Source organism: Heloderma suspectum, chromosome 1 (assembly GCF_057233095.1).
Source record: "Heloderma suspectum isolate Gila_16-S chromosome 1, 16-S_ref, whole genome shotgun sequence".
Classification (NCBI taxonomy): Eukaryota; Metazoa; Chordata; class Lepidosauria; order Squamata; family Helodermatidae; genus Heloderma; species Heloderma suspectum.
In genome coordinates, this window is record NC_139458.1 from 104584152 (window position 1) to 104596881 (window position 12730).

General features: G+C 44.1%; 1 protein-coding gene across 4 annotated transcripts in view; it reads right to left on the reverse strand.

The window, feature by feature from the left end:
• The window catches only part of KIF18A (kinesin family member 18A), a 64760-nt gene extending 56092 nt beyond the window's left edge, over positions 1–8668 (reverse strand). The window contains exons 1-4 of one of the 4 annotated variants that reach the window (XM_084852784.1): positions 8534–8668; positions 4968–5355; positions 4115–4272; positions 2279–2383 (exon numbers count right to left, since the gene is read on the reverse strand). In XM_084852784.1, the coding sequence (XP_084708910.1) occupies positions 2279–2383; positions 4115–4272; positions 4968–5295 (591 nt within the window). In that variant the 5' untranslated portion in view covers positions 5296–5355; positions 8534–8668. The remainder of the gene's footprint in view (positions 1–2278; positions 2384–4114; positions 4273–4967; positions 5356–8533) is intronic. The other 3 variants (XM_084852795.1, XM_084852804.1, XM_084852813.1) reach the window with 3 other exon arrangements.
• Between the last annotated feature and the right edge of the window lie 4062 nt (positions 8669–12730).

A 12730-nucleotide genomic window follows, 5' to 3' on the forward strand; every position in this document is an offset into this window, starting at 1 on the left:
TGAAGAGCACTGCCAAGCTCTTCAATTCTATTAATTTATTTTTGGGCTTTAAATAGTTGTTTCGTAGCAACCACCTTTGCTAATAGGCCACTTGGAAGCTGGTTAATATCTGGAGTGTCTTGAGAAGGTGGTGCAGTAATTTTTTTGCACAGTATTTCCTTCCCAGAAAGGAACTTTGTAAAGTCTTTACAGCAAGATTAATAGGAGCTAAAAGCTCACTTGGGTGAAAAGGACTGGGTTCTGCCACAGTATACCAATCATGGTTTTGGTGGGCTATCAAATCAGCTCTCTTCATTTGACTTGATACCTGGGGAGGTGGTGGGCTCTCCCACACTGGAGGCCTTCAAGACGAGGCTGGACAGCCATTTGTCAGGGATGCTCTGACTTGGATTCCTGCATTGAGCAGGGGGTTGGACTCGATGGCCTTGTAGGCCCCTTCCAACCCTACTATTCTATGATTCTATGACTTCATAGTATTCAAAGTGATTGATGCATCCATGAAAACTTCTCAATATATCCCAGTTAATACTGATTTAGGAAACTGTGCTGGACTTTGGACATAAAGCTGCAGAAAGGTGTGCTCATAGTGATTCAGGACAAACTTCACACCATATATTGATATTTTGTTCAGGATGACCAGAGCACGTTTGATCCCCCAATTCCACCATGTTGCCACCCCTCCTCCCCAGTATCATTCAAAGCTGCTTGCAGCACAGAATAGCAACAGGTATTCCCAAAGAAAAACCCAAACATCAGTTTTGTGAGACACCAAGACTCATTGGAAAGGCTGTGAAAGTAAAAAAAAAATCATGCCTCTCCTCAAGAATTTTGATATAAGGAGATTCAAGGCAAACCTTGCGAAAAGTACAAAGATTTCCCAGAGTCCCCCTGCTCCTCACCCACACTCACCACGTTTTTTTTTAAAAAGCAGCACGTAGGTGACAATCCTGTTTCCTCAAACTTAAAACTGACACAATTAAAGGACAATATTAGAAAACAATCCTATGGCTACTAGACATCGTCTGAGGGGACATATGATTGCTCACATCCCCCCTTCTGAGGTCAGAGACAGTGCTCTGATCTCAGAAGGGTGTGTCATGGATCTGATCGCCCCCCACTCTCGCAGCCAGCATGGAAAGAACTGTTCCAGCTGCTTTCCGAGGTCAGAAAAGTGACCTCAGACAGGGTGGAAAAGGGGTGTTTGGGTGGGCAGGGAGGGGAGGAGACTGGAGAGGCCGGGATACAAGCTATCCTGAGGCTCCTCCAGCCATCTTCCCCCTCCGAAGCACCCTAGCTAGTCGGGCAAAAAAAACATCTAGCAAAAAATGCAGGTTGGGAGAAATGGGAGGCAAAGACTGCCTCGGCCGCTTTTCCCACCCTGCATTGGGTCGATAGGATTGCACCCTTATTTGCTTATTTAGCACTTTGTACCAGATGCTATGTAAGATGGCAAAAGACAAGACTTTGCCGGAAAAGCTTGCAATGTAAAGGCCACAAAAGGCAAAGAAGAGGAAGCAATAAGGCATACAGAATTCAAATATGCTCACTTAAGAGTAAAGATGTAGTAAAAGGTCAATTTGATACACATTTTGTTAACTACAGGTCCTCTCTAGGGCATCTTTTCCCATCTTACCTTTGTTTTGTGCCACTTACTTTTAACAGATTTTGGTGTTGTTTCTTGTACTGCAACCCTCTACATTTCTACTCAGAAGTTCCATCAAATATAAAAGGGCTTACTCTCAGGTGAGGGGTATTGGCCAGTGGCCAATTTCACCTCCCCCCCACCCCAGAACACACCACTACCCCCACCTCTGCACCACCAAATTTGCTGCCAAAATTCAAGTTTTCCTAAATAAGTGAGAAAAATGGCAGCTTGCCACCAAAATTTGGTGGCAGGGTAGCAAAGAAGGGCCTATTTAGCTCTGTTTTAAAGCTAAATAGGCCTTTTTTGCTGCTGCACTACAGAATTTTTGCAACAAATCACTTTTTTTGCTGCAAATGTTGCCCACCCGGGGAGATATGATTAAAGCCTCGTTTTCCTTCTCCTGAGACCTAGGGATCTCTCATCAACTCAGTCCTGCCTTTCCCGCACTGAAAATTCTCTAGGGTGACAGCTGAAATTGTTTTACTGCATTTTGTGAGCTGTCCTGAGAACACTGCTATAGGAAGGCCTATAATAAAGGTCCAGTACATAAATACAGTAAATAAGTAGAATAAAAGTAAACAAATCTTCAATCAAGAAATAATGTAGATAATACAGGTATAAAAATGTGCGTACCTGATGCAAAGTTAACCCATGAACCAGTACTCCTTTCTGAGGGTCTTCTCTAACAGCTAGCGGTCCTGAACTTACTAGTAAGTCACGTATCTGCTCATTGTAGACCTTAGAAAGCATAAATTGGGGTGTGGGGGGGAAATAATCATAAAAGGGCAGATACCCAAATACTCACAAATACAGATCAATTATCCAGAAGTGAGCCGAACATGGTAACCCAATCACTGTAGTCACAACATAAAAGATGGATAATACATAGGGTTGAATGCAGTGTTAGCCTAATAAGTACCATTCATTTCAAGAGGTCTACTCTCAGTAGGACTTACACTGGATACAACCCATATATACAACATTGCAAGCAAGCATCCTTAGATTTTTTTTTCTCCCCAGTTTTAAATTCAGTTAGGGCTCCAACTTTTTTGTCCAAATATCCAAATCTCATTTTTAACATAATGGAGTGAAGGAAGAGGTTTGGCCATTTCACATGAGAAATTCACCAATGAAGCAGAAATGTGGGGACTCCAACAACTCAATCGTACAAGTTGTCACGCAGCCCAATCCTAGGCATGTTTACTTGGAAGAATGCCCCATAAAGTTCAATAGTACACTCCCAAGGAAGGCTGCAATCCTATACAAACATGCCATTGATGTCAATAGGCCTTACTTCTCACTAGGTATGCATATGATTGTACTTTATGTATTGTAGGCTGTTTTCACCTGCTGTATATTAAAAGAAAAGTATTTCTGTACATGGTTTACAAACTGAGAAGCAGTCTCTACTTACAAATAGAGAAGCAATCTTCACCTGATAGAGTTTTAAACAATGGGCCTGTTCACATGTAATGACAACCCATCGGTTTAAAAACCCATGGGTTGTTGTGCACGAGCAGGCACGCTGCTTCTGCTTTTACCCCACAACCCACAATTGGCTCCTTCATAAGTTGTGGAGCATGACATGCAAACCCAGATCTCTTGGTTGCAGTTAACCCAACAACAAACCACAGGTTAACCGCTGGGTTGTTTAGCCCCTAACCAACCCCAGTGGTCTAGGTCCTGACATCATGCTCCACAGCCTACGAAAGAGCTGACTGTGAGCTGCACAATAATAGTGGAAGCGGTGGGCAGGCTGCAGGCAGGCCCATCGGATGGGTAGTCATTATGTGCTAACGGGTCAATGTCTATGTCCTGCTGTAAGAACTGAAAAACAGTAAAGCACTTTCATTTTTTTCTGTTACTCTTTCTATTCCTGCCTGCTAGCAACATCAGAAATAGTGAGATCATTCCTTAATCATATTCATCAAGTACAATCATCTGCTTTGTGAAATAAATTAGTTCTGAGTAATAGTGAAAACCTTTCTAAAATACAACCTATCATGACAGCCCTATTTATTAAGCATTATTAGGGGGCAATCCTATGCATGTTATAGACAGAAATGTTTTTTACAACTCCCAACATTCCCCAGCCAGAACTGCTGGCTGGGGAGTGCTGGGAGTTGTAGGAGTTTTTTCTGTCTAAACATGCATAGGACTGCACCTTTAGTCAGTTTGAGGATATTTAGGGTAACTATGTCCTCTTCCTTCATTAAAACACAGTGGCCCCATTCCCATACACACAGAGATGTGGAGCTGCTTCTGAGTAAAATGGAAGGGAGGCTCCCAATTGGGTGAGAGAAAGGCCCACATGATCAGTCCTACCCATGTGGTTGGAGTACTCATATATACTCCTCAGGAGCAAGGGAAAGTTGCTGCTGGACTCTCATGCCATTGGTCTGGTCATGTTCCACCATAATTTGTATTTGGGAACAACCTTTATTGTGCCAAATTTTTCTAGCAACTTACCTCAAGGTATGAAACTGCAATAGCACAATGCTTCTCCTCTTTCATCCGATCAATGGCATTGTAAAGCTCCATCATGGTCAGGTACATCACTCCAGGATCTTGCGGGGAGCCCAGCATTGTATGAGTCTTTCCGGCTCCAGTTGCACCATATGCAAGCACTAAATTGCGAAGCGGGGGTGAGAAGGGACAATGTTTAGTAGTGCATCAATGAGCAAAATCAACCTTTGAAACAAGGAAGTCTGGCTACTTATGACTGTTGAGATGGTTTTTGCCCATTTGCAAAAAAAAAAAAAAAAAGAGAGAGAGGGGGAAAGACAACAGTAACCCTGCAGCCAGGGTGATAAATCTGTGATTCTACCCATAACACAGCAGTAAGCATGTTGTGGATGCAATATGTTGAGGTGTACAGTTGTTCTCCTCCTGAGTGATAACAGCTACTCAGAGCAGAAGTTGGAAACAACATCTAGAGCCAGAACTGCCAGGAAGGAATAGTGAAGAAAATAGATTGCTCTTAATGCTCTTCACTAATATCCAGCTCTGCAAATGAGATACAGGAAGTTTCAGGTTTCATTTGTAAGATGAGGGAGCTTAATATATGTGAAGCAAGAGCTATAAAACCAAACCAAAGTCTCCGAAGCTCGACTTGTTCTGCAACAGCTTAGAAAACAGCAACTACAAAAATATGGCAATTTTAAGACTTATAATACTTTACTGCAAACTTCAATGTAGGGTGCAAGACGAACTATTCTTATTTTTCCTAAGTAAGTACAGGAGTATTCTTCAAAGATCTTATGGTTGCTAACACAGGATCATTTTCATAACCAATGAAAGGAGAAGCACTGAGGAACATTACCTGTGCAGTTATATCCATTTAGAAAGCCGTCCAGCACGATTTTGGTAGTATCTTCAAAGACCTCAAGCTGTGAAGAATGTTCATCAAATATAGCATCAAACACGAATTTGAGGTCCTTATTTTGCCTTTTGGTAAGATCACGGTATGGAAGTTTCTTTCCATGAAAGAAACTGACTTCTTCCACTTTAGGATCAAAGACCAATATATGCTTATCAACAACCTGGATCACTTTGCTGAAGTTACCATCTCTCTCTTTTTGACTCTCTGGACGAACACGGACCACTACCTTCACATGATTGCAGACATCTTCTTGAACGGCGGCAGACATTACGAAGTGGAGTTATGTTTTCTGGAGAGTACTTCTCATATAAAGTAAATGTGGGTACTTCTGTTGGAGAGTGGGTAAATGAAAGTAATTTAAATATTACCAACAAAGGCTGTAATCCTGTACTCATTTACTCATGTAAGCTTCACTGAAAGAAGTAGAACTTCTGAATAAACATACACAGGATTGCACTGTAAAGCAAGCAAACAAATGTAAATTGACTGGTCAAATTTTTATAGCAGCGATTTTGTAGAATTGTACCAAAGAGAGATTTATGCCAATTACAAAGTCCATGAGCTGGCTATTATGAAACAATTATATTCTACGCTATTATAATTAATATAATGTACTTTTTTTGTAGCTCACATTGTTATATGAATACATCTGAACACTACTCAAGAAATTGCTCTTGATTTTTCTCTAGAACCTCAACAATTGCTTAAACAGTTGCAAAACATGTTTTAGAAGAAATTAAACTGCAGAAGACAAAAGCTAGTTTGTAATTGTGATTGTCATTATAACGCAGGGCAGGGAGCATGTGTTCCTAAACAAAGTCTGCAATTCCTATGCACATTTACAGTACAACCCTATGCATGTCTATTCAGAACTAAGTCCCAATGAGTTCAATGGGGCTTACTCCCAGGAAAGGGGACATAGCAGAGTAAGCCTTATTGAACACAGTGGGACGTACTTCTAAGTAACCATGCATTGGAGTGTACTGTAAGTTCATACCCAGACCGCTACAACAGAGGAGCTCCTTACTCCAGCCTTAGCTATCAAGATATACAAATACAAAGAAACGGGATAAACCGCCACTATATAAATCTATTCTTTGCACCATGGAATATTTGACCATGGTCAAAAATAGTCCCAGTAGCTGACTGGCATCCCAACCTTACTTTGAGCGTTCAAAATACAGATAAAACGTTACAGTAAGGCCATGTCCTAAGCAGTATAAAATGCAAGGTGTTAGGTATGCTAAATACCAGCAGGGATAGAAAATCCCAGACACTTAGAGATTGATGCTGGTGCCTCATAAACTCAGGCATATTTAACTCAAACCAGAACTAGTACCTAAAAAAGATTATGCTAGTTCTCCGAGAAACTGACATAGGTATCAAATAATTTGTTATATTTTTCTAGTCCCAGTTCCAAAACCCTTTGAATTGATGCTTTGATCTCTGAACCCCACTGAGAAGAGATAGTTATTATATTTGTACAACTACAATTTGTAATGGTTATTTTGGTTTTAGAAGCAACAGCTGATCTGCAAATCATGTATGTAGTGTTTACACAAGCACAGGTGTGTCTTAGACTGTCCTACCCTTTGTTTGCCAATGCCCTTTGTCATTTTAATGATCACATAGCCCAATAAATGTAGTGTCATTTGCTCCAAGTGTCTCATTCTGTGGGACTACCACAGGTACCAATATTCTTGAGGCTCATCTAGGAAGACTTACCAATATTTCAGCTAGACAGTAGAATTCTGTCAAAATGAGTTTTTCAATCAAATTTCAGCATAAAGAGAGCAATTACTATTGTTCTGGATTGTGAGTTGGAAAGATTCATGAACTTTAAGTTATCTGAAAAGGTGTAATTCCTAACACTCCAAACACTGTTCATTGCTGCAACACTGTACAACACCCAGCCCCAACATAGCTCTTTCAATGTTACATTGGTCCTCAGAAAATATACTTTCTACTGATGGACCTAACTGATTGATCTTAAGGCACTTGGTGGTTCCTTTGGTACAGTGTAATCCTAAACATGTCTACATACAAGTACCACTGAATGCAATAGGGCTTACTCCCAGGTAAGTGGGTATAGTCTTACAAACCTAGAAGCCAAAATGTAAGGCTTGTTCACACATTTGTCTCAGGCAGCATTTTTGTATGCACAAGGAGCCAGGTTTCACTCATCCTGTACATGAACAACTCTGTCAGTACCAACATGGCTATCGGTCAGAGGAATAAGGACCGCTACACTGGATTTTTCTCAAGAACAAGTCCTTCGGATCCCACTTTGCTACTGCCAGTCTTCCCATACAGAACAAGGCAGTGACAAATTATTGTCGTCATGAATACAGAATGGGAACCTCCAGGTAAGTTACAAACACTGCAGAGTCTTGTAGCACCTTAAAACAGATGCAAGTCCACAAAAAAAAGTATGCCATGTGCTAGTCTTTAAGGCAGGAGTAGGCATCCTTCTGGGTCTGTGGACACGTTTGGAAATTTGAGAAATGGTCATGGGCACAACCATAAAATTAGCTGCCATGGGTGGGCATAGCTATACACAAGTAACCTGCCCAGAGATATTCAAGAGAAATTAGGATGGCAGCAACTAGAGGTTCTCACTTCGCTTTGAGGGTTTCCCAGGTGCCAGTAAATAACAACAACAACAACAACAACAATAGTAGTAGTAGTGTGTGTGTGTGTGTGTAACTGAAATAAACATTGGGAGGAGGAGGATACCTCAGTAGGAGGGTACCTGCTTCAGCTTTGGGCGGTATAGAAATAAAAATAAATAAATAGGCACCAAGGAAGGTGTTTGGGGGTGCATGGGTGCCCACAGGGACCAGGTTGCCTACCCCTCCTTTAAGGTGCTACAGGATTCTTCGTTGTTCCAACGGGATGCTCTCAGTGCTATTTTATCACCACAACCACGCAGTGCTTACTCAGACAGGCTTAGCGATCAACTGGGCTTTACAGTGCAACTACATACAGGTCTACTCAGAAGTAAACCCCACTGGATTAAATGGGGCTTTCTCCCAGGAAGGTACGTATAGGACTGCAGCCTTAGTTTCTAGTAAGCAAGCAAGCACCGGATTCTCCCCTCGCCCCCAAAAGCTGCTTCCCTGAGTTCAATGGGAGTTTCCCGCCAGGGTGCACAAGGCTGCGGGCTTAAAGACTGGGGGAGGGGAGCCTTTCAGATACAGCTCAAATGTCTGGAGCGGCGTAAAGCTCCTGTAAGGGCATCCACGAGCAAGTCGAAGAAAGTCGCGCGTAGAAGCAACGAAATCTAGCCATCACGACCCCTTCCTGCTGCTATGTTATAGACGCGGGAACAGCCTCCGGTAAGTACAGGCAGTTCGTCCTCCCCCGAACTGGTAATCCAGCGGCGTCGCGAATTCAATGCGCGCTCATCGGCACGTTAGATGCTGCAGAGTAGCATCGGGGGCCCCTTTCTCCCACTGAGCGCAACGCAGCTTGACTCTCTAGTAAACGCGCGTCCACTTACTCACCCGGGCGCATCGGGACCCTCCTTGTCGCCCGCCAGCCCGCGCCGCTTCCTAAGGCGTCGCCGCGGCCGAGCTCCCTCGGCGCAGCCAGCCACCAAATTCAAACACAAGCGGCTTGTCGTTCCGCGGCTTCCGATTGGCTCTTGTCTGGAAAACGTCATCAGCGCCGCCACGCCGCCGACGAGCCGGGGGATGTATTTTGGTCTAAACGACGACCCGTCTCTCCTCCTCCTCGCCGTGGAACGGTCTTCGCGGTCTTTTCAGGAGAGGGGAAGGGAAAGTCGGTGCTCGGGCCAGGGCCGCGGCAATAGGAAGTCGGGGGGGGGGGGCTGGCCGGGCTGGCCCCTAAGGGCTGGTCCGAGGGGAGAGGAGACGTGTGCTCCCAGCAAAGGATAGGCGGCCGCCGACTGTTGTTGCGCCGAGCTGGGATGAGGATGGGGAATACCTGGCAGGAATGCGCGCAAAGGGCGAGCCGAGGGCGGCGGCGGCATTTGGGGGGATGCAGTGAATTCTGCAAGCGGCCGGAAAAGTTTGATGAAGTAACGTTTCGCTGCCCCCGCTTAAATGTCAAGTTGCAGTAGACGGACATCATGTAGGATACGGATTTGGCTGTGGCTCGGAAGCAAAGCTTGGCGTTCCAGCCGCACCAGTTGCACCAGTGGCTTAAACCTAGTGGCTCAAACGTCGCAAGCCCCCTTGAGCTCCATGAGAATTACTCCCCAGTCAACGGAGCGTGGCAGCCGAACTCGCCTTGAATGCCCCCCTTTCCGATTCAGCGTGTCCCTGGCGCCAACTGGGTTAGATGCCTCTTTGTAGACGGGAGTGACTGGGATTTAAACTTTCATTGTAGTCACGAGCTGAGGTGGTTCCCACTGCCGTAGGGCTCGACGTGCCGGAGGTCAGGATGTCCCACCACCTCCCTGAAAGAACGCCTCGAGGAGCGCGGAACGCCTGCAAACACCTTTGAGCCTTGCGCAACAAAGCGTTTGTGCGGCTCGTGTAAAAACGCCCGTCCTTGAAGTTGCACGGTTGAAAGGCTCCGCTGGTGAAGCGGGGGCCAAACTGGGCGTTTCCTCGGGAGACGTGGATCAGGCTTCTGAAGGAAGTCTTGTTTCTGTTTTTAGAGATACAATGAAGAGCAACAGAAGGAGGCTGCGATTCAGAAAGGGGGAATCGCGGCGGGGGGGTATAAGGCCTTGCCTCTGATCGGTTTCCAGCTCAGAATCGTCCGCCCCTTCCCCGCCGCTGCTTTTCTACCGAGAGGGTGGAGATACTGTTGCGGAACACAAACAGCTTCGAGGAATGGTTATTCTGGTGCTGAAGCAGTGAATGGGATGAGGAAAAGTGGAAGTCTGTGGACATTGCGATTATTCCAATAAAGTACAATTCCTCCTGGGGCAATGTAAAAACTGGAAGGAATGGGCCCTTTATTTAAAACAACCATGCCAAAAACAACTTTAGAGCAATATCTTAGGACTGAAACCCTTGCAGTATTATATTACTAACCCTATAATGCTCAGAACTCATATGGAAAAGGATGGAATGGTCCAGAATGACCACTTTGAAGGGAGCCAAATTCACCAGTCACGCATGACTAGATGGGAATGATGTAATATGCCATGAAACTTCCACAGAAACCACTTTCCAGTACCTGTTCTGGGCAATAAACTGTATTGTGGGAAATGGCTGGGAACACCAACTTCTGAGTGAACCGAACCAAGTAATTCACTAGTCATACATAATGGTATGGGAGGCTGGGACATTGCTAGGTATTCAAAAGATTGGAAGTTCAGGCCCATGCGACACAAATCTGTATGTGCTAATTTATATCTCTATATATGGAGATTTAGAAGTAATTACTAGGGTTTATGTAAGTTTTACAGGAGGCAAAGCCAACCAATTCATTTTGCATCCAAATCTTAAAATAAATTATTCAATTATTTATCACCCTTCCTCAGATCATCCCAAACCAATGGATTTTTTCCCCTATGTATTGTTATATAGGGAAAGACCTAGGGGCTGTAAAAGCAGCCGGACTGAATCTAGACTCTAGCAAATGTTGCAGTTTCAAGTATTGCCATTCAGCTATAGCAAGCAAATCAAATGTATCTTGCAAAGCCCAAAATGGCAAAAACTCACCATCAGCACCCAATAATTGATCCAAGATAAAAGCATCTTGTCTGTCCAGGCCCGCCACAAAAACATTTTCCAATTTTTAAATTGGGATTTCCCCATAGAGTCAATTTGGCATGGGAAAATGAATCAAACTAATTGGCATGAAATTATATGCCATAGGTCTCTCTGACCTCTGAAATTGTGGGAGGAGCCATGTCCACTATAATATGGTGAGAACCTAATGCCAACCATTTGGAGAGAGGCTCCAGAGAGGAAGATTCCAAAACTGACCAAGGTCGAAAATCAAATCTAAGTAAAAAAGACAGAAATTTAGTGCAGGTCAGCAGATAAGCCCAATGAACTGAAAGCCAAACTCACTTTCTTTAACTGGGAGTTGCATCCTTTTCAAAGATATTCTTGATGCAAAGGATCCCCCTGCCCCAATGTACGAAACAAAGCATTAAGCTTTTGAAAATATTTGCCAGGCATAAGTAAAGGAATCCCACATATGACATAAACAATTCAAAGTATAGTATTCATCTTAAGTGCATTACCCCACAAACTCAACTTTAAAGATGCCCATTTATCCATATCTCATGAAATAACATTAATTGACTTATTTAAATTTAGCTTGATCATTTGAGATATATCTGGGGATAAGTATTCCCAAGTAGCTAATAAAATCTGGGCACCATCGAAATTGCCAGTTAGCTAAGGGTGCAATCCTATGGCCACTAGTCAGCAGCTAGACGGCCATAGGATAGGTCTGTTCCTGGGGTCTGACCTCGGAGCCCACACTTCGAGGTCAGTTCCCGAAGAACCGACCCCCACCCCTCCCACGTCGCCTCGTAGGCAGTGCGGAACAGCCTTCCACTCCATGCACGTAAGAGCAGCACAGAGCGGCAAAAATGGGGCATTCCCGGGAGCAGGGAGGTTGGAAATGTCAGTACAACACATCCTATGTGTTGTCTGGCCGCTGTTTCCCACACTCCGAGGTCCCGAAATTGGCTGTCTAACCACAGACACAGGGCGAGGAGGAGATCTGCTCCTCACCACTCCTCCCGTCCTGCACTGGATAGGTGGTCGCCCCCGGAGTCGGAGGTGATCGTCGATCTCGATGGGATTGCTCCCTAATACACTAGAACATATCCTATCTCCAATTGGCATCATTTGACCAATTAATTGAATAGCCAGACAAATCACCAAAAGTATTAATCAGCTTCATCAAAGCTGGAACTGACAACTGGAGTTTTGAAATAAACAGCAAAAGATCCTGTGCATAGATGGTATTTTTAAATTCTAAACCAGCATGCACAAAACCATGAATGCTACCGTTCTGTTTAATAGCGCACGCCAGCGGTTCCAAACATAAATCAAATATCAATGGAGAAAGTGGACATCCTTTTCTGGTGCCCTGGCCAAAGAGAAAAAAAGCTGAGAGTAAACTGTTGGTCATGACTCTAGCTCTCTGGGCTGAGTATAAAATTTTAACCCATTTCAAAACTGCCATTAACACCAATGGACACTCAGGGTACTGTGGAATAGGCCTTGGGCCCTGGGAAATAGATTTGGGGTTGACGCCCCATGGACCCAGGCCTAGTAACTCCCCTGATGGAAGGGATGTCAGAAGCCATGAGACTTCCAGATAAACCACATTCTGGTGTGTGTTCCGGGCAATAAATGGTATCCAGGGGAAATGGCCTGGAATACCCCCTGTCAAGTGAGTCAAGTCAACCACATTCACCAGCCATGCATAACTTGGACACAAAATATCCACAGAAACCACATTTTAGTATCTGCTTTAGGCAATAAACAGTATCCTGGGGAAACAGCCCAGATTGCCAATTTCTCAGTTTGCCAAACCAAATTCACCTGCAATGATAAGCCGCAAGATATCCTCAGAAACCACATTCTGGTATCTGTTGCCAGCAATAAACCATATTCTGGAATAATGATTTGGAACACCAGTTTCTCAGAGGGTGAAACCAATCATGTCTATACATTGGATTAAACCAAAAATTATGATTTTAAATAGAATTGTTCTGGACAATAGGCCGTTTAGGAGGTGATAATGCCAGTTTCCTA